Source organism: Microchirus variegatus, assembly GCF_963457635.1.
Source record: "Microchirus variegatus genome assembly, chromosome: 16".
Lineage (NCBI taxonomy): Eukaryota > Metazoa > Chordata > Actinopteri > Pleuronectiformes > Soleidae > Microchirus > Microchirus variegatus.
In genome coordinates, this window is record NC_139817.1 from 14,832,407 (window position 1) to 14,848,907 (window position 16,501).

At 37.6% G+C, this 16,501-nt stretch overlaps 1 protein-coding gene across 2 annotated transcripts; it reads left to right on the forward strand.

Annotated features, from left to right (window-relative positions):
• The first annotated feature begins 4,830 nt into the window (after positions 1-4,830).
• On the forward strand, positions 4,831-14,340 carry rad23b (RAD23 homolog B, nucleotide excision repair protein). Of its 2 annotated transcripts, none has more exons than XM_083903048.1 (10): positions 4,831-4,962; positions 6,767-6,848; positions 9,745-9,824; positions 10,025-10,239; positions 10,331-10,386; positions 11,652-11,779; positions 11,911-12,043; positions 12,998-13,125; positions 13,628-13,846; positions 14,010-14,340. In XM_083903048.1, exons 3-10 carry the CDS (start codon positions 9,813-9,815, stop codon positions 14,121-14,123), a joined length of 1,005 nt encoding a protein of 334 aa, XP_083759174.1. In that variant the 5' UTR covers positions 4,831-4,962; positions 6,767-6,848; positions 9,745-9,812; the 3' UTR covers positions 14,124-14,340. The 2 variants fall into 2 exon arrangements, with proteins under 2 accessions (XP_083759174.1, XP_083759173.1); XM_083903047.1 differs by lacking the exon at positions 4,831-4,962 and adding an exon at positions 5,615-5,792.
• The last annotated feature ends 2,161 nt before the right edge of the window (positions 14,341-16,501 follow it).

The window sequence follows — 16,501 nt, forward strand, 5'->3', positions numbered from 1 at the left end:
CAAGCATGGCCCGCTGTCTTTTATTGTTTCTTGTTGAAATTGGAGACGTTTTTGACATCTTAGCCGTGTGTTAACTGTGTAGAAGTATTCCTTTAGGAAGAGTCGCACCTTATTTAGATTTAGCAAAAGTCATCCGTAGAAATGCTGACAGTTCTCCCCGAATGTTTGTAGCAAATTGCTATACTTTAGGCCCCTTAATATTATACTACGTATAAGCCTTCAGCCTGTGGCACCCTTCATGTTTTTGACTGTATGATTTTTATTGTCTAGTAATTTCACTGATAAACAAACCGTGGAAACGACGGTGATACTTAAAGCGTCCTTTCCCCCCCTAACATGTCGTTTGTGATCCAGTGTCACAGTGAAGTCTGTCGTGACCTGTATGGAAGTCGAATTCTTCGTAACCACCTGCATTAAGCCCCCCAAAAATGTACACTACAGTTCTAAAGTTTGCGGTCACTTATACATTTTTTTGTGAGTTTTCTATTAGAATTCACACTTTTATTCATCAAAAGAGTTGCAAAATGAATAGAAAATATAGTCCAAGAGATTGACAAGATTAGAAATAATGATTTTTATTCGAAGTAACAATATACCCTTCAAGCAAAACTGTTTTCAGCTGTGCTAACATCATTGCACAAGGGTTTTCAAGGGTTTTTAATCATCCAATAGCCTTCTCACGCGATTAGCAAACACAATGTACCATTAGAACACTGGAAATGGGCCTCTATACACCTATGTACATATTCCATTAAAAACCAGACGTTTGCAGCTAGAATAGTCGTTTACCACATTAACAATGTATAGAGTGTATTTCTGATTCATTTAATATTATAAGTGCTTTTCCTTCAAAAATAAGGACAATTCTAAGTGACCCCAAACTTTTGAACGATAGTGTCGTGTGAGACTGATCGGGCGCTCGTACGATCAGAACAAACTCAAGCACTCAAACACAGGACATGGAAAGAAACGAGGGGTATCCTGCAACACAAATACAGTATTTTTTTTTGTTTTGTTTTTTTGGCGTTATGACCACTTGATACACTCGGCTTTTCAGTCCAAAAATACTGTATGTGATTAGACTTAGACCAGGTCTGAACCAGTGGGTGTGATCTGGTTTACTGGATTTTAACTGACTGCACTTTGATGAACAGACACCGTGTCTGAGTGCTGAAGCCAGCGTGCAAGTGCCTTGAAATGCAGTCCCTCTAACGGCCACATTATGGTTTTAATTACTCGCAGAAAAGCCGTTACGACTGTTTTGAAGTGTATCCCCTACGCCAGGTTCTTTATTCCCACGGGAATTCGTGGCGTCAACAGCAGCTGTCTTCACTTATCCTAATGTGTGCCTTTAGTGGCAAATTTGGGAGTCATTGTTTTAATTAAGGTCAGATCAATTACCGTTAATCTGACTTCACGGTTAACCGTAAAATATGGTTTCCGTGTCGACCCCCGATCAGAGCAACAAAAAAAGAGGTTTCGTAAAGATGGTGAAACGGTGTTTGCGTGACTGTCTCGATTCCTTCTGCGTCAGTGATGATCTCAGCTCTATTCAGGTTCCTTCACATGGTCCACATTTGGATTTTCAAACTGCTACTTAAACCCCTTTAAATCTCCACCCTGTATTGGCACAACTGTCATAGCCTGCGTTAGTGAGCTTCTTTAGTCGTCTTTTAGTGTTGATATTGACAATAGACAGAGATTGTATTTGCTGGAATTTGCTGCTTGAATGCCCTAAAGCCTTATTAGAAGCGAAGAGCAATTAAGTCAAATTTATATCCGATTCCAACAAAACTTTAACGAGCTACGATGAATGGTCTGAAATTTAAGGACTGTTAGAAATTTATAGAGGAACACGGTTTTCGTCTAATTGTGTTCTTGGTACCAAAATATTTACCAAGCCTGCTGTACTTCCTGCTGTGATTGTCTTTTCCCATGCATTGAACCTTTAATGGTAATGGACAAAAATCTGGGTTTGAGCCATAGGATTTTAGGAGTAGAATTCTATGGTTGGAGCCCAGGTTATCTACATGTTGCAGCCATGTATAGAAAAACAAATCTACTCATTAAGTGTTTGAATTGTGGTGTTTCAGAAACAATAATTTAACTTTTTTTTTTCCGTTAGGTGTTATTACTTAAAAAAAAAAATGAAGAAAAAAGAAAGAAAGAAATCTGAAGATGATAATTAACCCTTAGGGACTTTTAAAATCCCCATTCCAACAATATTATACTGTTGTACAAAGTCTGGTTACAGTGAGAAAAAAAAAACACGACTCTTTTGTACTGTAATAGAAAAGAGAAGATGGGAGGTGCAGTGTGCTTGTACAATATTTAATCCCATGGAAGGGAAAATAATGCAGTTTCCGAAAGAGTAATAGCCAGGGCTTTTATTTTGAAAAGAAAAAACATGGCAAAGAAGGAGAGGAGATTAAAAAAAAATGTGTTCCGTTAGGAGAGTTGTCTTAAACTGCTTGTTTTTTTGTTTTGGTTTTTTTTCTGGGCTTGACCACTATCTGAGTTTGACCTGTAGATCCGTCTGAAATCTAGCATGTTCATGTATCTAATGCAGAACCTTACACTCCAGTCTCTTTTACCCCAAACAGTGGGGACTGTCTGTCGCAGCCACGCGCTGCACCCTCAGTCTTAGTCCAGTTGGTGCTGAATATCAAAGCCCTTGTTTTGTTTTGTTTTGTTTTGTTTCTGTTTTACCGGACCAGCTTGTAGCTTTTTTGAAGTTAAACCATTGTCGTATAGTAATAAGCTTTTTGTGAGGCATCTTGAAAGCCCCGTTGTAAACCAGATGATATAAATGGTACAATCTGGGTAATGAAGCTGTCGACCCAAAATTGTCTGTTGTTCTGTGATCATTTTAATAGAGAATGACTTATGATTCCCTCACTGTGTGCAGTCTGAAGACTGCGAGACCCCCCCGAGTTTACCCAAAGTTAAACCCCTGTTGAGAACACACTGGATACTTGTATATATGTTTAGTTTTTTTCCGAAGCATTTCTCTTTTCGGACTGTTGTCTCCGTAGTTTGACACTAGAATCTCTCCTTCTTGCCTTTCTTCCTATACAAATCTGATTACCTGATGGTGGGTTGTGATGTTGCCTAGAATGATTGTTTACAATTTTATTCCATTTATCTCTGGATATTCTGTAAATATTGTAATTCATTGTCTTTTTTTAACTTGATAATAAAGTTATCAGATAATGGTCAATTGTGTTTTCCTCCATTCTTATCAGACATGATGTGAAAACACACGATTTACCCTGAGACTGAGACAGTGTGATTAGATTTCTGATATTTTATCATGTAAATATATTTTCTAAACAGTAAATATTCTTGATATGGTTTGTGAATCACCTTGGGTGTGCAATATTTAGCTCCCACTGCCCTCTAAATCAGTTAATTATGCATATCGGCACAGATGTTCATAAAAAAAATCTCTTGTGAGCAGGTTTCCTGAAGAGCAAAAGGAGAATGAGGCAAATGTGAAAGTATTAATTACTAGAGATTGAGACGAGGCCTAAAGATGGTTTGAAGATTTTCATTTATTCTTGTTTTTTTTTTAACCAGCTATTTACATAAGATTGACTTATACCTGCAGTACACTTCTGAGTCAGAGGAGGGAGCTTGTTCATTTCTCACCACAGTCAGTTTCTGCAAAAAAATAAATAAATAAATAAAATCCATGATTCAGCAGATAATAGCAACAAGCTCTGGATGCTTTGTTCAGTGAGAGAAAGAACAGTGGTTTATGCATTCAGAAATAACATCAGGTGTTAAAGAAATGACAGTAAAAACATTTTTTTTTTTACTAAATTGAGTCACAGTGCTGTTTTTAAATCAATAAAAGGTTTAGAAAATGTATTTGAAAGGACCAGCGTGCAGGATTCAGTTCAAGCATCATGTTGCAACTCACTTTTACTTCTCAAGTGTAAATTAAAAAACTACGGCAGCCTTCAGGTTACATCCATTTGATATGGAATGATGTGTATACTGCAAAATAAATCTATTGGTATAAGAAACAGACATAAATAAATCTAAAATTAAGCGAATCATAACTTGGACACCTGTAATGGAAACACTAAAAAAGCTCACATAAATGTAATGTAATGTTGACTGTATTGGGGCTGCATGTGGGCCGTGGGCCGCCAGTTTGACACCCCAAGTAGCATTTGATGTTGATTTGTACAGTGGAAACATCGATTCCATCACTCATGGTTATAAATTCTGTCTTTTGTGCAACGTTTCCATTTCTAATGACAGTTTTCTTTGCAACATTTTTCCCCAGAGACCTTGGAACAGCCAATAGCAAGCGAAGCAGCTTGTCCACAGGAAATAGCTCTGGGCTGAGAAGGCATCTCAGTGGCTTAACTCTGCGTTACACCCTTCCATCTACACCCTGCAAGCGTTCTGCTGACCAGAACCACAAACCCTTGCAAATGGGATGCGTGTTCATCTCTGTGTTGTGTCTGTTTTACACTGTACATGCAGAAGCTCTTGCACCTAACACAGCATTTTAATTCCTCCGCTTTCATCCATCCTTTGCCTTTCCAGGCTGTATCATAAAAAAAACAACAAGCACTAGTCTTCTACCTGAAAGTCTCAGCTTCTCTTCGTGCCCAATTTGAGAAGGGGCTTTAAGTTAAAACTTAAAAAAATCTCCAAGTCACAAGAGATCAGTCTGCAATTCTCTGCGGCTCGGCACTTCAGTGGGGGCCGATTGGCAGAGTGACGACCCCTGGAGACAGGAGCAAGAGGCACAGCCACAGTGGGGACGGGGGGAAAGGAGGACACTGCTGCTGCTGCTGCTGCTGCTGATCAGTAGAGCGACATAAGGAGTGTGTGGTGAGAGTGGGTTCAAGCCACAGCAGACAAGTGCACTGCTCTTATTGTACTACAGAGAATGAGAGAGGAGTGATAGAGGAGTGAAGAGGAGGACTAGTGGGGAAGACGGTGAGTAACAGACGTGGCAGCATCAAGATGTGAGACTCAAGGGTTTGTATGAAACCCAACACTGAAGCTATACTTGCTTGCATGGATGAGCCTTTGCTCGGCTGTGTCTTTGGCTGAACTGGAGTCTGCTTAAGGGCAGAGTAGTGTGTGTGTGTGTGTGTGTGTGTGTGTGTGTGTGTGTCTTTTTCCTGAGTGGGTTAGGATGAGTGTGTACATCGGGCTATATCTGTACCTCCATCCCAGTGGAGTAAATTAACACCATTGTTCACCGTTACATCCTGGGTCTATTTCACATAGGCACACTGACAATAAATTCACAGGAGCTGTAAAAACAACATCACATGTATCACTATATTTCATGATTTTTTTCCCCCTACATTTATCAAGTAAGAAAATTAAACAACCATAACTGCAATATGTCTATTTCCTCCCACATTTATTTTATCACACTTTTTAACTGACTATGTCATAATAATAATAATAATAATAATAATAACAACAATAATAACAATAAAAGTTAAACATTTGTTTATTAAATAGCATTATGAACATACTATATTCTCCCTGGTGAATTGAAACGTCCTTGTAATGCTTAACGTACCCAGCAGGGGCGCTGTAGTTTGACTGACTGACATAGAAGAAGAAACGGGAGGAAGACATGGCGGCTGACAGTTTGTAATGAGCCAACAAAAACAGCTAAGACTCTTGCAAGTTTCACCCTTATCGTTAAAACCAGTCGCGGGAACCAAGCACAGGTCGTCAAAATGTTCATAACTCTGAAGACGTTGCAACAGCAGACGTTCAAAGTCGAGATCGGTGAAGAGGAGACGGTAAGAGTTGAGCGCATGCATCTGTGGAAGGGGGTGGAGTGGGAGTGGGTTATGTCCTGGAACCGAGTCCTTCAGTTTCTGACCGTTTCACTAGCAGCAGATAAGCCTCTGCAGAGGACACTTACTTATTCAACATGAACCATATGTTCGAGTTGAAGTGTGTTATTTATGACGCGGAATTCCGCACAATAATGAGTTATTAAAAATAAATATATATATATATATATATATATATATTTATAAGAAAGTAGTTTGTGTGTCAGCATGTAGCCATAGCCATTCTCTGGTTCGATATGGGATGAAAACATGACAAATTGAACTAACATTAGCTGTAGCATTTACCATAAAAAAATATATCGATTTTCTTTTTCAGACGGGGGGATTTTTCTCAGAGCAAAGTGCTCCGAAGCTATTGCTAATTCCCTCCCTTAAACACTTTATAAGTAAATAATGATTGTGAAACAAGAAGTTACCAATTATTATCATTCATTTTCTAAAAACAATTAGCACCATGTTAGCATTACATTTCTGCCATTTAATCTAGTTGGTCAGGCTTATATAGTGATTAAACACGTTAAATATGTTTAAATGTTACTCAAAACGTCTTTGTATTATTATTTGTACTTTTTATTAAAACGCCAACTAGGCTTTTACAGTGCCTTTAACATGTAAATAACATTTTATGAAGTTCGATTTAGTCTTAAAACGTTGTTTTGCTGTCAGTTTGTTGTGTCTTTTTTGGTAATTGCAAGTGTTCTTTTATATTCCACATTTCAAATCTGATTTTGTGAAGTTAGGCTATTTGGTTTGAATCAGGAGCCATAAGTATTGTGTCTGCATTTTTATGATGCTCTTTGGTAGTAAACCTTGGTCGCACTTTGTACTTTTATTTTCTAACTTGTGCTAGTAAAAAGTCATATAACAAGACTAGAAATGTGTCGTGACAGGTAAACATTCGTTTTCCCCCCTCACAGGTGAAGACTCTAAAAGAGAGGATTGAACAGGAGAAAGGAAAGGAAATCTTTTCAGTTGCTGGACTAAAGCTCATATATGCTGGTATGTTACTGTTTTTGATTGTTCTCATTTGTGATCGTCTCTGTCTGACCAATAATTGCACAAATGGTAAAAGCAAATAAAAGACAGTTCAAGACAAAGAAAATCAATTAAAAAAGCTGAAGTCATTTTGCCATTTGATAAATGATAAACTGATTGTGAAAGTTTATTCATCGATTGGCAGAGGCTTGAATCCACTATTGTTTATGTTATTTGCCAAAATCGTAATTTCATCCAGCCATCAACAAATAAAGTTGTCTGGGGAAAAATCTGCTGTTAGTAGGAGTCTGTAAAAAGGTTGCAATTGCAGGTTTACACTGCAAACAATGCAACTGATGCGTCCCACCACCTCCTGTCTGTACTCACGTGAAAGCTCCGCCTTCAAAACACCAAATGACAACATCACAAACTGTAAATCAACTGTACAAAACACTCCAAACATGCAGGCAGGTTGGTGAGTGACATGAACGCCACAGTATAGTGTTGTGATGGCTACAGACAATGGATTTATTCCTCACTTTTTTTACAGACTTTGTTGTGGTGCCACTGTGTGTGAAGGTGACATTCATAGATGGGACTATGAGTGCCCGCTTACACCCAAATACTGAATAAAAAGTGGACTCAAGGAGCAAGAGCTCAAACAATTAATCGATGAATCGATTATTAAATTGATTAAATCGATAAATTGAATCGTCAACTATTTTGATAATCGATTAATCAGTTTTAAGCTTTTCTCATGATTAAAGCAAGATTTCTGATTGTTTTAGCTTCTTAAATGTGAATATTTTCTTCGTTTATTTGCTCCACATAACAAAGAAATCATTAAAAACGGAATCATTGTGGTTTGTGGACAAAACAAGACATTAGAGAACATTATTATTTTCAGCATCCCCCTGCCCAGAGTGTGCTCCCACCTTTTGCCCTTTGTCAGCTGGGATTGGCTCCAGCTCTCCCGATGGACAATGGATGAATAAAAGTTGAGTCCAGCCTTGGGATAGTTGGCAGGAGATGAATATTGCACCGTGACAGTGATCCCAGTGAAAATGAAAGTTAGGACCTGGCAAATCACGTGTCCCCTGACTCACATCTTTGAAAATAGCGATTATTTTCGTAATCGAAAAATCTATTGATTATTTTCTCGATTAATCTACTAATTGTTTGGTCAAACCTGGAAATGATGATTTTCTCAAATGTCTTTGTTTTGTCCACAAACCAAAATGATTCAGTGATTTAATAATTTTAATAATAGATTAATCATTTCAGCTCTAAAATATGTAGGTACATGCAACAAATGCAGACTTAAAACATGTAATATCTCACTAATGAAGGGTGTACAAGCTTGTGTTGCTTTTCTTATACCTGGCCTCTTCATTATGAGACAAATGTTTCTATTTGAATGCATTTCATCTTGAGTTGAAATAATTGAAGCTGTCGTGGGTCTTTTATCTCGGAGCTCGTACACTCACACTCTGTATTCCCAGGGTTTAATGGAGCAGTCCGTTGACAGCTGACAAACGGATCTTCTTCCTCTTGTTTCACTTCACATACAAAAACAAAATTACCATAGGCTTGTTTTTTTTTTTGCTTGTTTTAAAACTGATATAAACACATTTTATGGGATTACAACAAATATGGTTCGATTACGTTTTTAGTAAATGAATTGGTTGTTGTCTGACTTGGTGTCTGAGTCATAGCATGGGGGCTATTTTTCTTTTGACAGTTGGATCAGACACTGAGCTTTTGAGTCGCCTTCGTTTCCACATAATTTGCTAAACTCCCTTCTTACCTCACTCATCTCATGTCAGGCGTATGTTGTAATAGACAACAAATCCTCGCAATTCTTTAATTGTAATTTAAGGATCTGTTTTCACGTCAGTAATAGCTGTTGCATCGTTAGACAAATGTGGTAAAGATGCCGTTCTTGATCTGTTCAGTGGCCTAAATACACGTCTGTTGTTCATATCATTTAGGGCCTTTGTACAAATGTAATACAGTCTTGTGGAGCAGGTATCATAAAATGAGTCATTCAGAGCTGAAACGATTCATCGCTTATAAATCAATTACTGAATGAACTGTCGACTGTTTTTATAACTGATCAATGATTTTTTTTTTTTTTTCTTACATTTCTGTCATTTTACGGACCAAACGATTAATCGAGAAAATAATCGAAAGACTAATCGATTAGGAAAATAATTATTTGCAGCTCTATTCTAATTTGTGTTTTAATGCAATCCGTCACAGTGAGAACATTTTATATGCACAAAAAAAAAATTCCTTGAAACATTTAAAAATGTGCAATATTTACATAAATAAGAGTGACTTATACCCTACTTGTATACAGTTTTAGCTTAAATGTGTCTCTTTTTATGATGTACGTCAGGGTTGCTGTGGTTGTGCTTTTTTGGTAATATTCAGGATTTAAACAATTTTAAGGCTTCTGGGTAACACACATCCACCATTAACTAGGTGCTTACTAACATATATACAAGTAGCATACTAGCCATTTATTAGTAAATATTAAGCATGTCTTAACACCTTATCGTGGATCTAAAAAGGGCATTAGCCTACTTTTTTTTTTTTATTTCAGAAAAAAAAGTGCTTTGATTATTCTTACTGTGTTTCAGTTTCTTCTTTTGTATTTGTGAATTGTCTCTCAGGATCTAACTCCATTACACGCTGTACTGTTTAGTTGCCCCGAGGCCATACGTTCCCCACCTGTGCAGAAGAAAAAAAAAAAAAGAAGTAGATATTCTCACAAAAGCAGACAACTTATCAGCTCAAACATCTTTTCAGTGACATGATATGATACTATCCTTTGTAACGTCGCTGCCTGTTGTTCTAGAGTTCACGGCAGGTCAAGCCCACAGATATGTGACTCTGCCTTTCCGTTTCCTCTCAGGTAAAATCCTCAACGATGACTCAGCCCTCAAAGAGTATAAAATCGACGAGAAGAACTTTGTGGTCGTCATGGTGACAAAGGTTTGAACATAAACTACATATAGAAAACGTTGTAACCTGTCCATGATGATCCACTTAATGTTGTCTGTTTTTGATGCATAAAGACAACCTACAGTAAATTATAGCAAATAATATGTGTTTAAATGACATTTTTATTTTTGCAAATGCTCACTTTAATTCTTATTTATAAAGTAACACTGTCGAGTAAAATTGTCTTACAGCCCAAAACGGCCTCAGCCGCCTCGCAGCCTTCACCTTCCCCTACAGCTGCAGCTCCCAGTGCTACAGCTTCTCCACTTCCTCCAACAACTCCTGCTCCTCCAGCTCCTCCTGCCTCATCATCCAGTTCAGAAACCAAAACAGAATGTTCCACTAAAGACGACAAACCAGAGGAGACCCGGTCTTCAGCTGCTGAAACAACCTCCTCCCCAGTTGGGTAAAGATATGTGCATCTGTTTTGTCTCCTGTTAAGTGTGTCTTTGAGTCTGCCGATCGAGCTTTCACCCCAGGTCTGTTTTCTCTCGCAGAAGCTCTGAGGCGTCAACAAACACAAACCTCATCAATGAGGCAGTTTCAAACCTAGGTAGGACTGCATGTGTGTACTGTCAACACCTTTTATGGTTTTATTTGTCTTTCTTTTACGGTTCAGATTTTCATTTTATATGTTTAATAAACAGTCTGGAGATGCTTCTCACGCAAAACAGAATCCCACAGTTCCCCATAGCCACATTGTCGGAAATAAGCAAATATAGTTGGTCTGAAGCAGCAGACAAGTAGAAGAGTGTGGGGTTAGGGTTAGTTTTGTTTTGAGTTTTGTGCGTGCGTGTGTGTATAGACATGTGTTTGTATATGTGCATATGTAATCTGTCTATATATATATATATATGTGTATATATGCATATATGTATACACAAATGTGTGAAAAATGTCCATCTCAGATTAAATGTTGTCCTGACCTATACACGTCATATTCTACAGACTGAAGAAACAGGTCTGCAAAAAATATCACACGGTAATCATTTTAAATGTGTGATTCAAATGAAAAAGAGAATAATTATGTAAATTGCACCGTTCCCTCTCATGTCGTGAATCATATCGCACTAGCAAATTCAGTCAGAATTACCCTAATTAGATATTTATTCAAAATCGTTCAGCCCGAGTGCTAATTATTCGTTATGGTAACACTTTAAAATAAGTCCACGCTGTTGGTATTAGCATGAATAAATATTGAATTAATTATTTATAATGCATGAATACTCATTAGTATGCAGTTTATAAACACAGTTATAAATGTTTTACTCATCCCATCATCAGCTGAGGAACAGCGTCCAAATAGCTGCTGTACTCAAGCAGCCAATCAGCATCCACCTCCAACAAACGAGTTCTTTGATTGACTTAAAAGGGACTGCTCTCTCACCTCTCTGTGTGTGTCCAGCAGTCGCTCAGTACATGCTAACACTTCATGAGTAAAACATTTATAACTGTGTTTATAAACTACTTTTGAGTTATCATGTGTTTTTAATGATGAATTCAATATTTATTTATGCTTAACTAATGCTTATAGTGTGTACTTATTATGAAATGTTACCTTACTTATTATAGCTCATATAGCATTGATGTGAGTCACCCACATTAATTTTAATGTGGGTGGTTTATTTCTGTGGAACTTGCCAGTTCCCGAAATTCCCTTGTTTGCGTTATGCACAGATATCAGCATAACCCAACATTGTATTTTTAAAAATACCGTCACAGGTTATATTTCTGTATGATAAATTCTGATTTATTTATGTGTAATGGGAGTACGAACATGGCCTCTTCTAAAACGTGCCTGTTGGTGTGCGCCTGCAGTGACAGGTGCTTCATACGACGCCATGGTGAACGAAATGATGCTCATGGGCTACGAGAGGGAGCAGGTGGTGGCGGCTTTGAGAGCTAGCTTCAACAACCCAGATAGAGCTGTGGAGTACCTGCTCACAGTAAGAATGCCGTTAAATCAGCACATGATGGATTTCAAGTAGTTCTGAATTGCGTGATCCTTTTCTTATTTATTGTATGTCACGTTATTTTGTTTTTTTTCAATTGCTGTTTTGCTTGGCTTTCCTGAAAGGGTATCCCAGGCAGAGACCAGGGCCACCTGACGGGTCCTGAAACTGTGGCGCCTCCAGCGAGTGGAGCTCCAGCTGCACTTGCAGGTGGCAGCAGCGTCCCTGCCAACACTGGGTCTTCAACAAGTGCTGGAGGTAAGTGGCTCTGAGTGTCTTTGCATACTCTCAGCTTGTCTATGTTATTATCTTTCATTATCTTGTTTGTAACGCTTTCTATCTTTGCTAAAAAAAAAAAAAAGAGAGAGGTTGCTGCAGCTTCACTGAATTAAGTAATGGATTCACTTACCCCAGCTTTGCTGTTGGATTTTGTGTGTGTGTGGGGGGGGGGGGAAGACGAAAAAAAAACTTGCCATGTTTGGGTTTACTTTACCAACTAAATCAAGAGCTTTGCACGGAGTGAAGTTTAACGCTTTTTTCAGAGTGGACAAAGACCAGTTTGACCAACACCACCGTTCAAAGGTTTGGGCTCACCTATGGAATTTGGGTTATGTTTTCCATTAAAAGTCACACTTTTATTTGTCAAAAGAGTTGCAAAATAAATAGATAATATAGTCAAGACATTGACAACATTAGAAATAATGATTTTTATTCAAAATAATAATTTTGCCGTTCACCAAAGAACCAGCAAAACTGTTTTCAGCTGTGCTAACATAATTGGCCAAGGGTTTTCTAATCATCCAATAGCCTTCTAACACGATTAGCAAACGCAATGTACCATTAGAACACTGGAAATGGGCCTCTATACACCTATGTACATATTCCATTAAAAACCAGACATTTGCAGCTAGAATAGTCATTTCCCAGATTAACAATGTATAGAGTGTATTTTTTTATTAATTTAATGTTATATTCATTGAAAAAAGTGCTTTTCCTTAAAAACTAAGGACATTTCTAAGTGACCCCAAACTTTTGAACGGTAGTTTATATCAGAAAATGGGCTGAAAGCGCTTGTTATATTGCTGAAAGTTGATATTTTCATCTTATTTGTGTGCTTGTGTCTGATGTGCCACCTCCTTTGAAAAGAATGCGTTTGTGTCTGCAAAATATGCTGCATGTGAACGGCCCCTTCCTTCGTCCGTTCTCTTTCAGGCAATCCCTTGAATTTCCTCCGAAATCAGCCTCAGTTTCACGTGATGCGACAGCTGATCCAGCAGAACGCTGCCCTGCTGCCCACGCTGCTGCAGGAGATCGGCAGGGAAAACCCCGAGCTGCTGCAGGTGAAGCGCCGTCATCATTCGTGACCTGTCTTTAAATGATAAGAGCGTCGCAGTGTGCGTGTGTGTGTGTGTGTGTGGGTTTATTGCGAAATTCCTCACATGGTTTTTCACATGATGTTCTGTTCTCTCATCATGAGGTGTACTTGAGAGAGGGGCTGTGCTTTGAAAGTATGAGGAAAAAGACTTGAGTTAAATTATCAGGTTACTGGAATCATAGAATCCAGTGTTTTTGGACTTTGACCATTTCTTAAGAATATCAGGATTATGTATGTAATATGTAATATGTCAGGATTTTGAGCAGCTAAAACGAAATGTGTAACATGCAGTTATACTGGATGCTTATTGCTGATTATTGTTTTTATTATATCATAACAGCAGGTTAGATCCAGGAATTCAAAGAAATCTATTCCTCCATTACTGAAATATCAAGGCCAGGGATTACTGAATTTTTTCTTGTCTATGAGTCCAATTTAATGTTCAAACTGCTCGTTCACTGCTGCAGGAGATAAGCAGCCATCAAGAGCAGTTCATCCAGATGCTCAATGAACCCAATCCAGAGGCTGTGTCCGGCGGTGGCAGTGGTGGAGGCAGTGGTGGAGGAGGAGGAGGTGGAGGTGGAGGTGGTGCTGGAGGAGCCGGAGGGATATCAGGTGATGCACCTGGTGGAGGCCACATGAGCTATATCCAGGTCACACCACAGGAGAAAGAGGCCATCGAGAGGGTGAGGAGGAACAACAACATTAACTATCATAAATCTTCTCCACTAGTCCAATCGTCATGAAGCTGATGTTGTACCTGAATCACATACTTGTGATCCATTCATTCATTTGCTTTTTATTGAAGTGTGCGTTTTGTAATAATTCACATCTCTTTCCTATTTGCAGCTAAAAGCCTTAGGATTTCCAGAGGGGCTTGTTATACAAGCCTACTTTGCATGTGAGAAGAACGAGAACTTGGCGGCAAATTTCCTTTTACAGCAGAACTTCGACGACGATTAAAGTAACCATCATTCTTTTGAATTTTTTGTTTTTTTTCCTATTTTCTTCCTACTCCTTTTTTTTTGATTGACCAACATCAAATGTCATGTTATACAACAAGCATTTTTACATTTCCAAAATAAGGTTTTATTCACCACTTTCCACGCTGACTTTTCTTGGTGACACTGGATCATAATCACAACCTGTAAGTGTGATCGGGTTGAAAATGGACGAACAATTAAACTCGATAACTTTACAGCAGAAATAACCTGTGTGCTACTGTTTTTTTTTTATTATTATTTTTTAAACACGAGTTAGGTTAAATATATTTTTTTTATAATCAATATGGTTTGCAAGGATGGATTATGTCATAAGTGAAGTTAGGTCGCAGACTCTGAAGGCTTTTCATGTACTCTTATTCTGTTTTTTTAACTTGAGAAATAATGGTAAATCAAAGCATAACAAGCATGTATGGCACTGATTCCTTTTTTTTTATATATATATCCTTCACCCTGAATCTGCATGTGAATCAGCAGGGTTATGAACTGCAGTTTAAAATGAAGGGTCATTTAAACGTGTATATAGTTTACCTATATACACGTGATGGGGAACAACTGTCAATTTTTACAGGAAACCAAAAAAAAAAATAAAGTTTTGAAGAGAAATGAAAGCTGGGCTTGAATAATTCAACTTTAAATGAGCTTATAGTGTCATTTTTATTATTTTATATGACTGAAATTTCACCTCCAGTTTCATAGATTGTGGAAACTATCGTTTGTGTCACCCGGTAACACAATACAGCAAATATATGGTAACTAACAAAGCTTAAGTTATGTATTTAATTGGTGACATTAAACCCATTTGTCACGTCAGATATGTTGGTAAGTTGACTTCTTTTTCAAGGGCCCTCACACAGACCTAGTGTCAACCAGATCTGAGTGTGGGTGTAAAATAAGAGTTAACCTATAGGGGGCAACATAGACCACAGCATTTTCTAAAATTAGACTCCAAAGTCTTAACCTGAAAATGTGTTTACTTGTAGTAGTAACTATATTTACATTTGGTGCTAGATTTGAGTCTTTGCGTTATAGAGAAGTGAAGTAATACTGCTTGTTTTCATTATAGATTCATTCAATGACATCATTTGCAAGGTGTTTTATGAAAAAAACATGTTTTATGGAAACTGCTAATTATAATTATAAATGATAATTTCTTTTGAAAACATATCATCTAGAGCTGTAATTAACAATTATTTTAATAATCGATTAATCTGTCGATTATTTTCACAATTAATCAATTAATCATTTGGTCCATAAAATGTCAGAAAATGATAGAAAATGTTGGTCAGTGTTTGTCAAACATGGACATGACGATGTTCTCGAATGTCTTGTTTTGTCCACAAACCAAAATTATTCAGTTTTAATGATTTCTTTATGTGGAGCAAAGAAACAAAGAAAATATTCAAATTGAAGAAGCTAAAACGATCAGAAATGTTGTTTTAATCATGAAAAAAAGCTTCAAACCGATTAAACAATTAATTTAGAATCGATAATCGTTTCAGCTGTAATTTCAATGTTTCCGTTTCCATATAGGAAACTATAATACTTTGATAATAATAATAATAACAATGCATTTTATTTCTATGGCACTTTTCATGGACAAACTCACTTTACGTTAAAAGCAAAAGAATGAAAAAAAAGACACGATAAATCAGTTAAAACCATTAAAAATAAAACGTTTTTTGAGTGTTTTGAATGAGGAAAAGCTGACGTAAAAGCTGATCTCTGCGTGGACACGCGTCATAATGTCATTTTTGTTTTGTACAACATCGGCGTAAACAAGAACCGATGCGGCGTCATCATAACCGTCGAGCAGAAACATGGGAGACACTATCTCGCCGAAGCATCTCAACTGGTTTCATTCTTATTGTGCGCCAGAGCTGCAGCACATAGTCGCAGTCAGATCTGGTGTCGGCCTTGAACGTCAGCCAGTTACTCAGTTGTGCTTCCCATTCTTCCCGGTGACAGGTGAAAAGAGAAACCCATGGAAACAAGACAGTGAAGGAGTGTATTTTTCCCCCAAATCTTTTTTAACAACAACATTGTGTTAGTTTCGCCTGTGGCAAACCCGTGATAATATAATGTGTGAGCTGACTGTGAGCTATTGGTGCCATTTGAATGTGCGTCTCCATTTCACCAACAGGGAAATATACAATTACTATAACTATGTTCAAAGGCACTTCCTTTAACGTTTGTGTCACATTTGCGGAGCTAATATTTATCTCACGGCATCAGAGACGGGAAAAGTACACTGTTGGCGTTAGTTAAGCATCAATAAATATTGAATTCATCATTTATAACGCATGAATACTCATTAGTATGTAGTTTATAACAGTTATA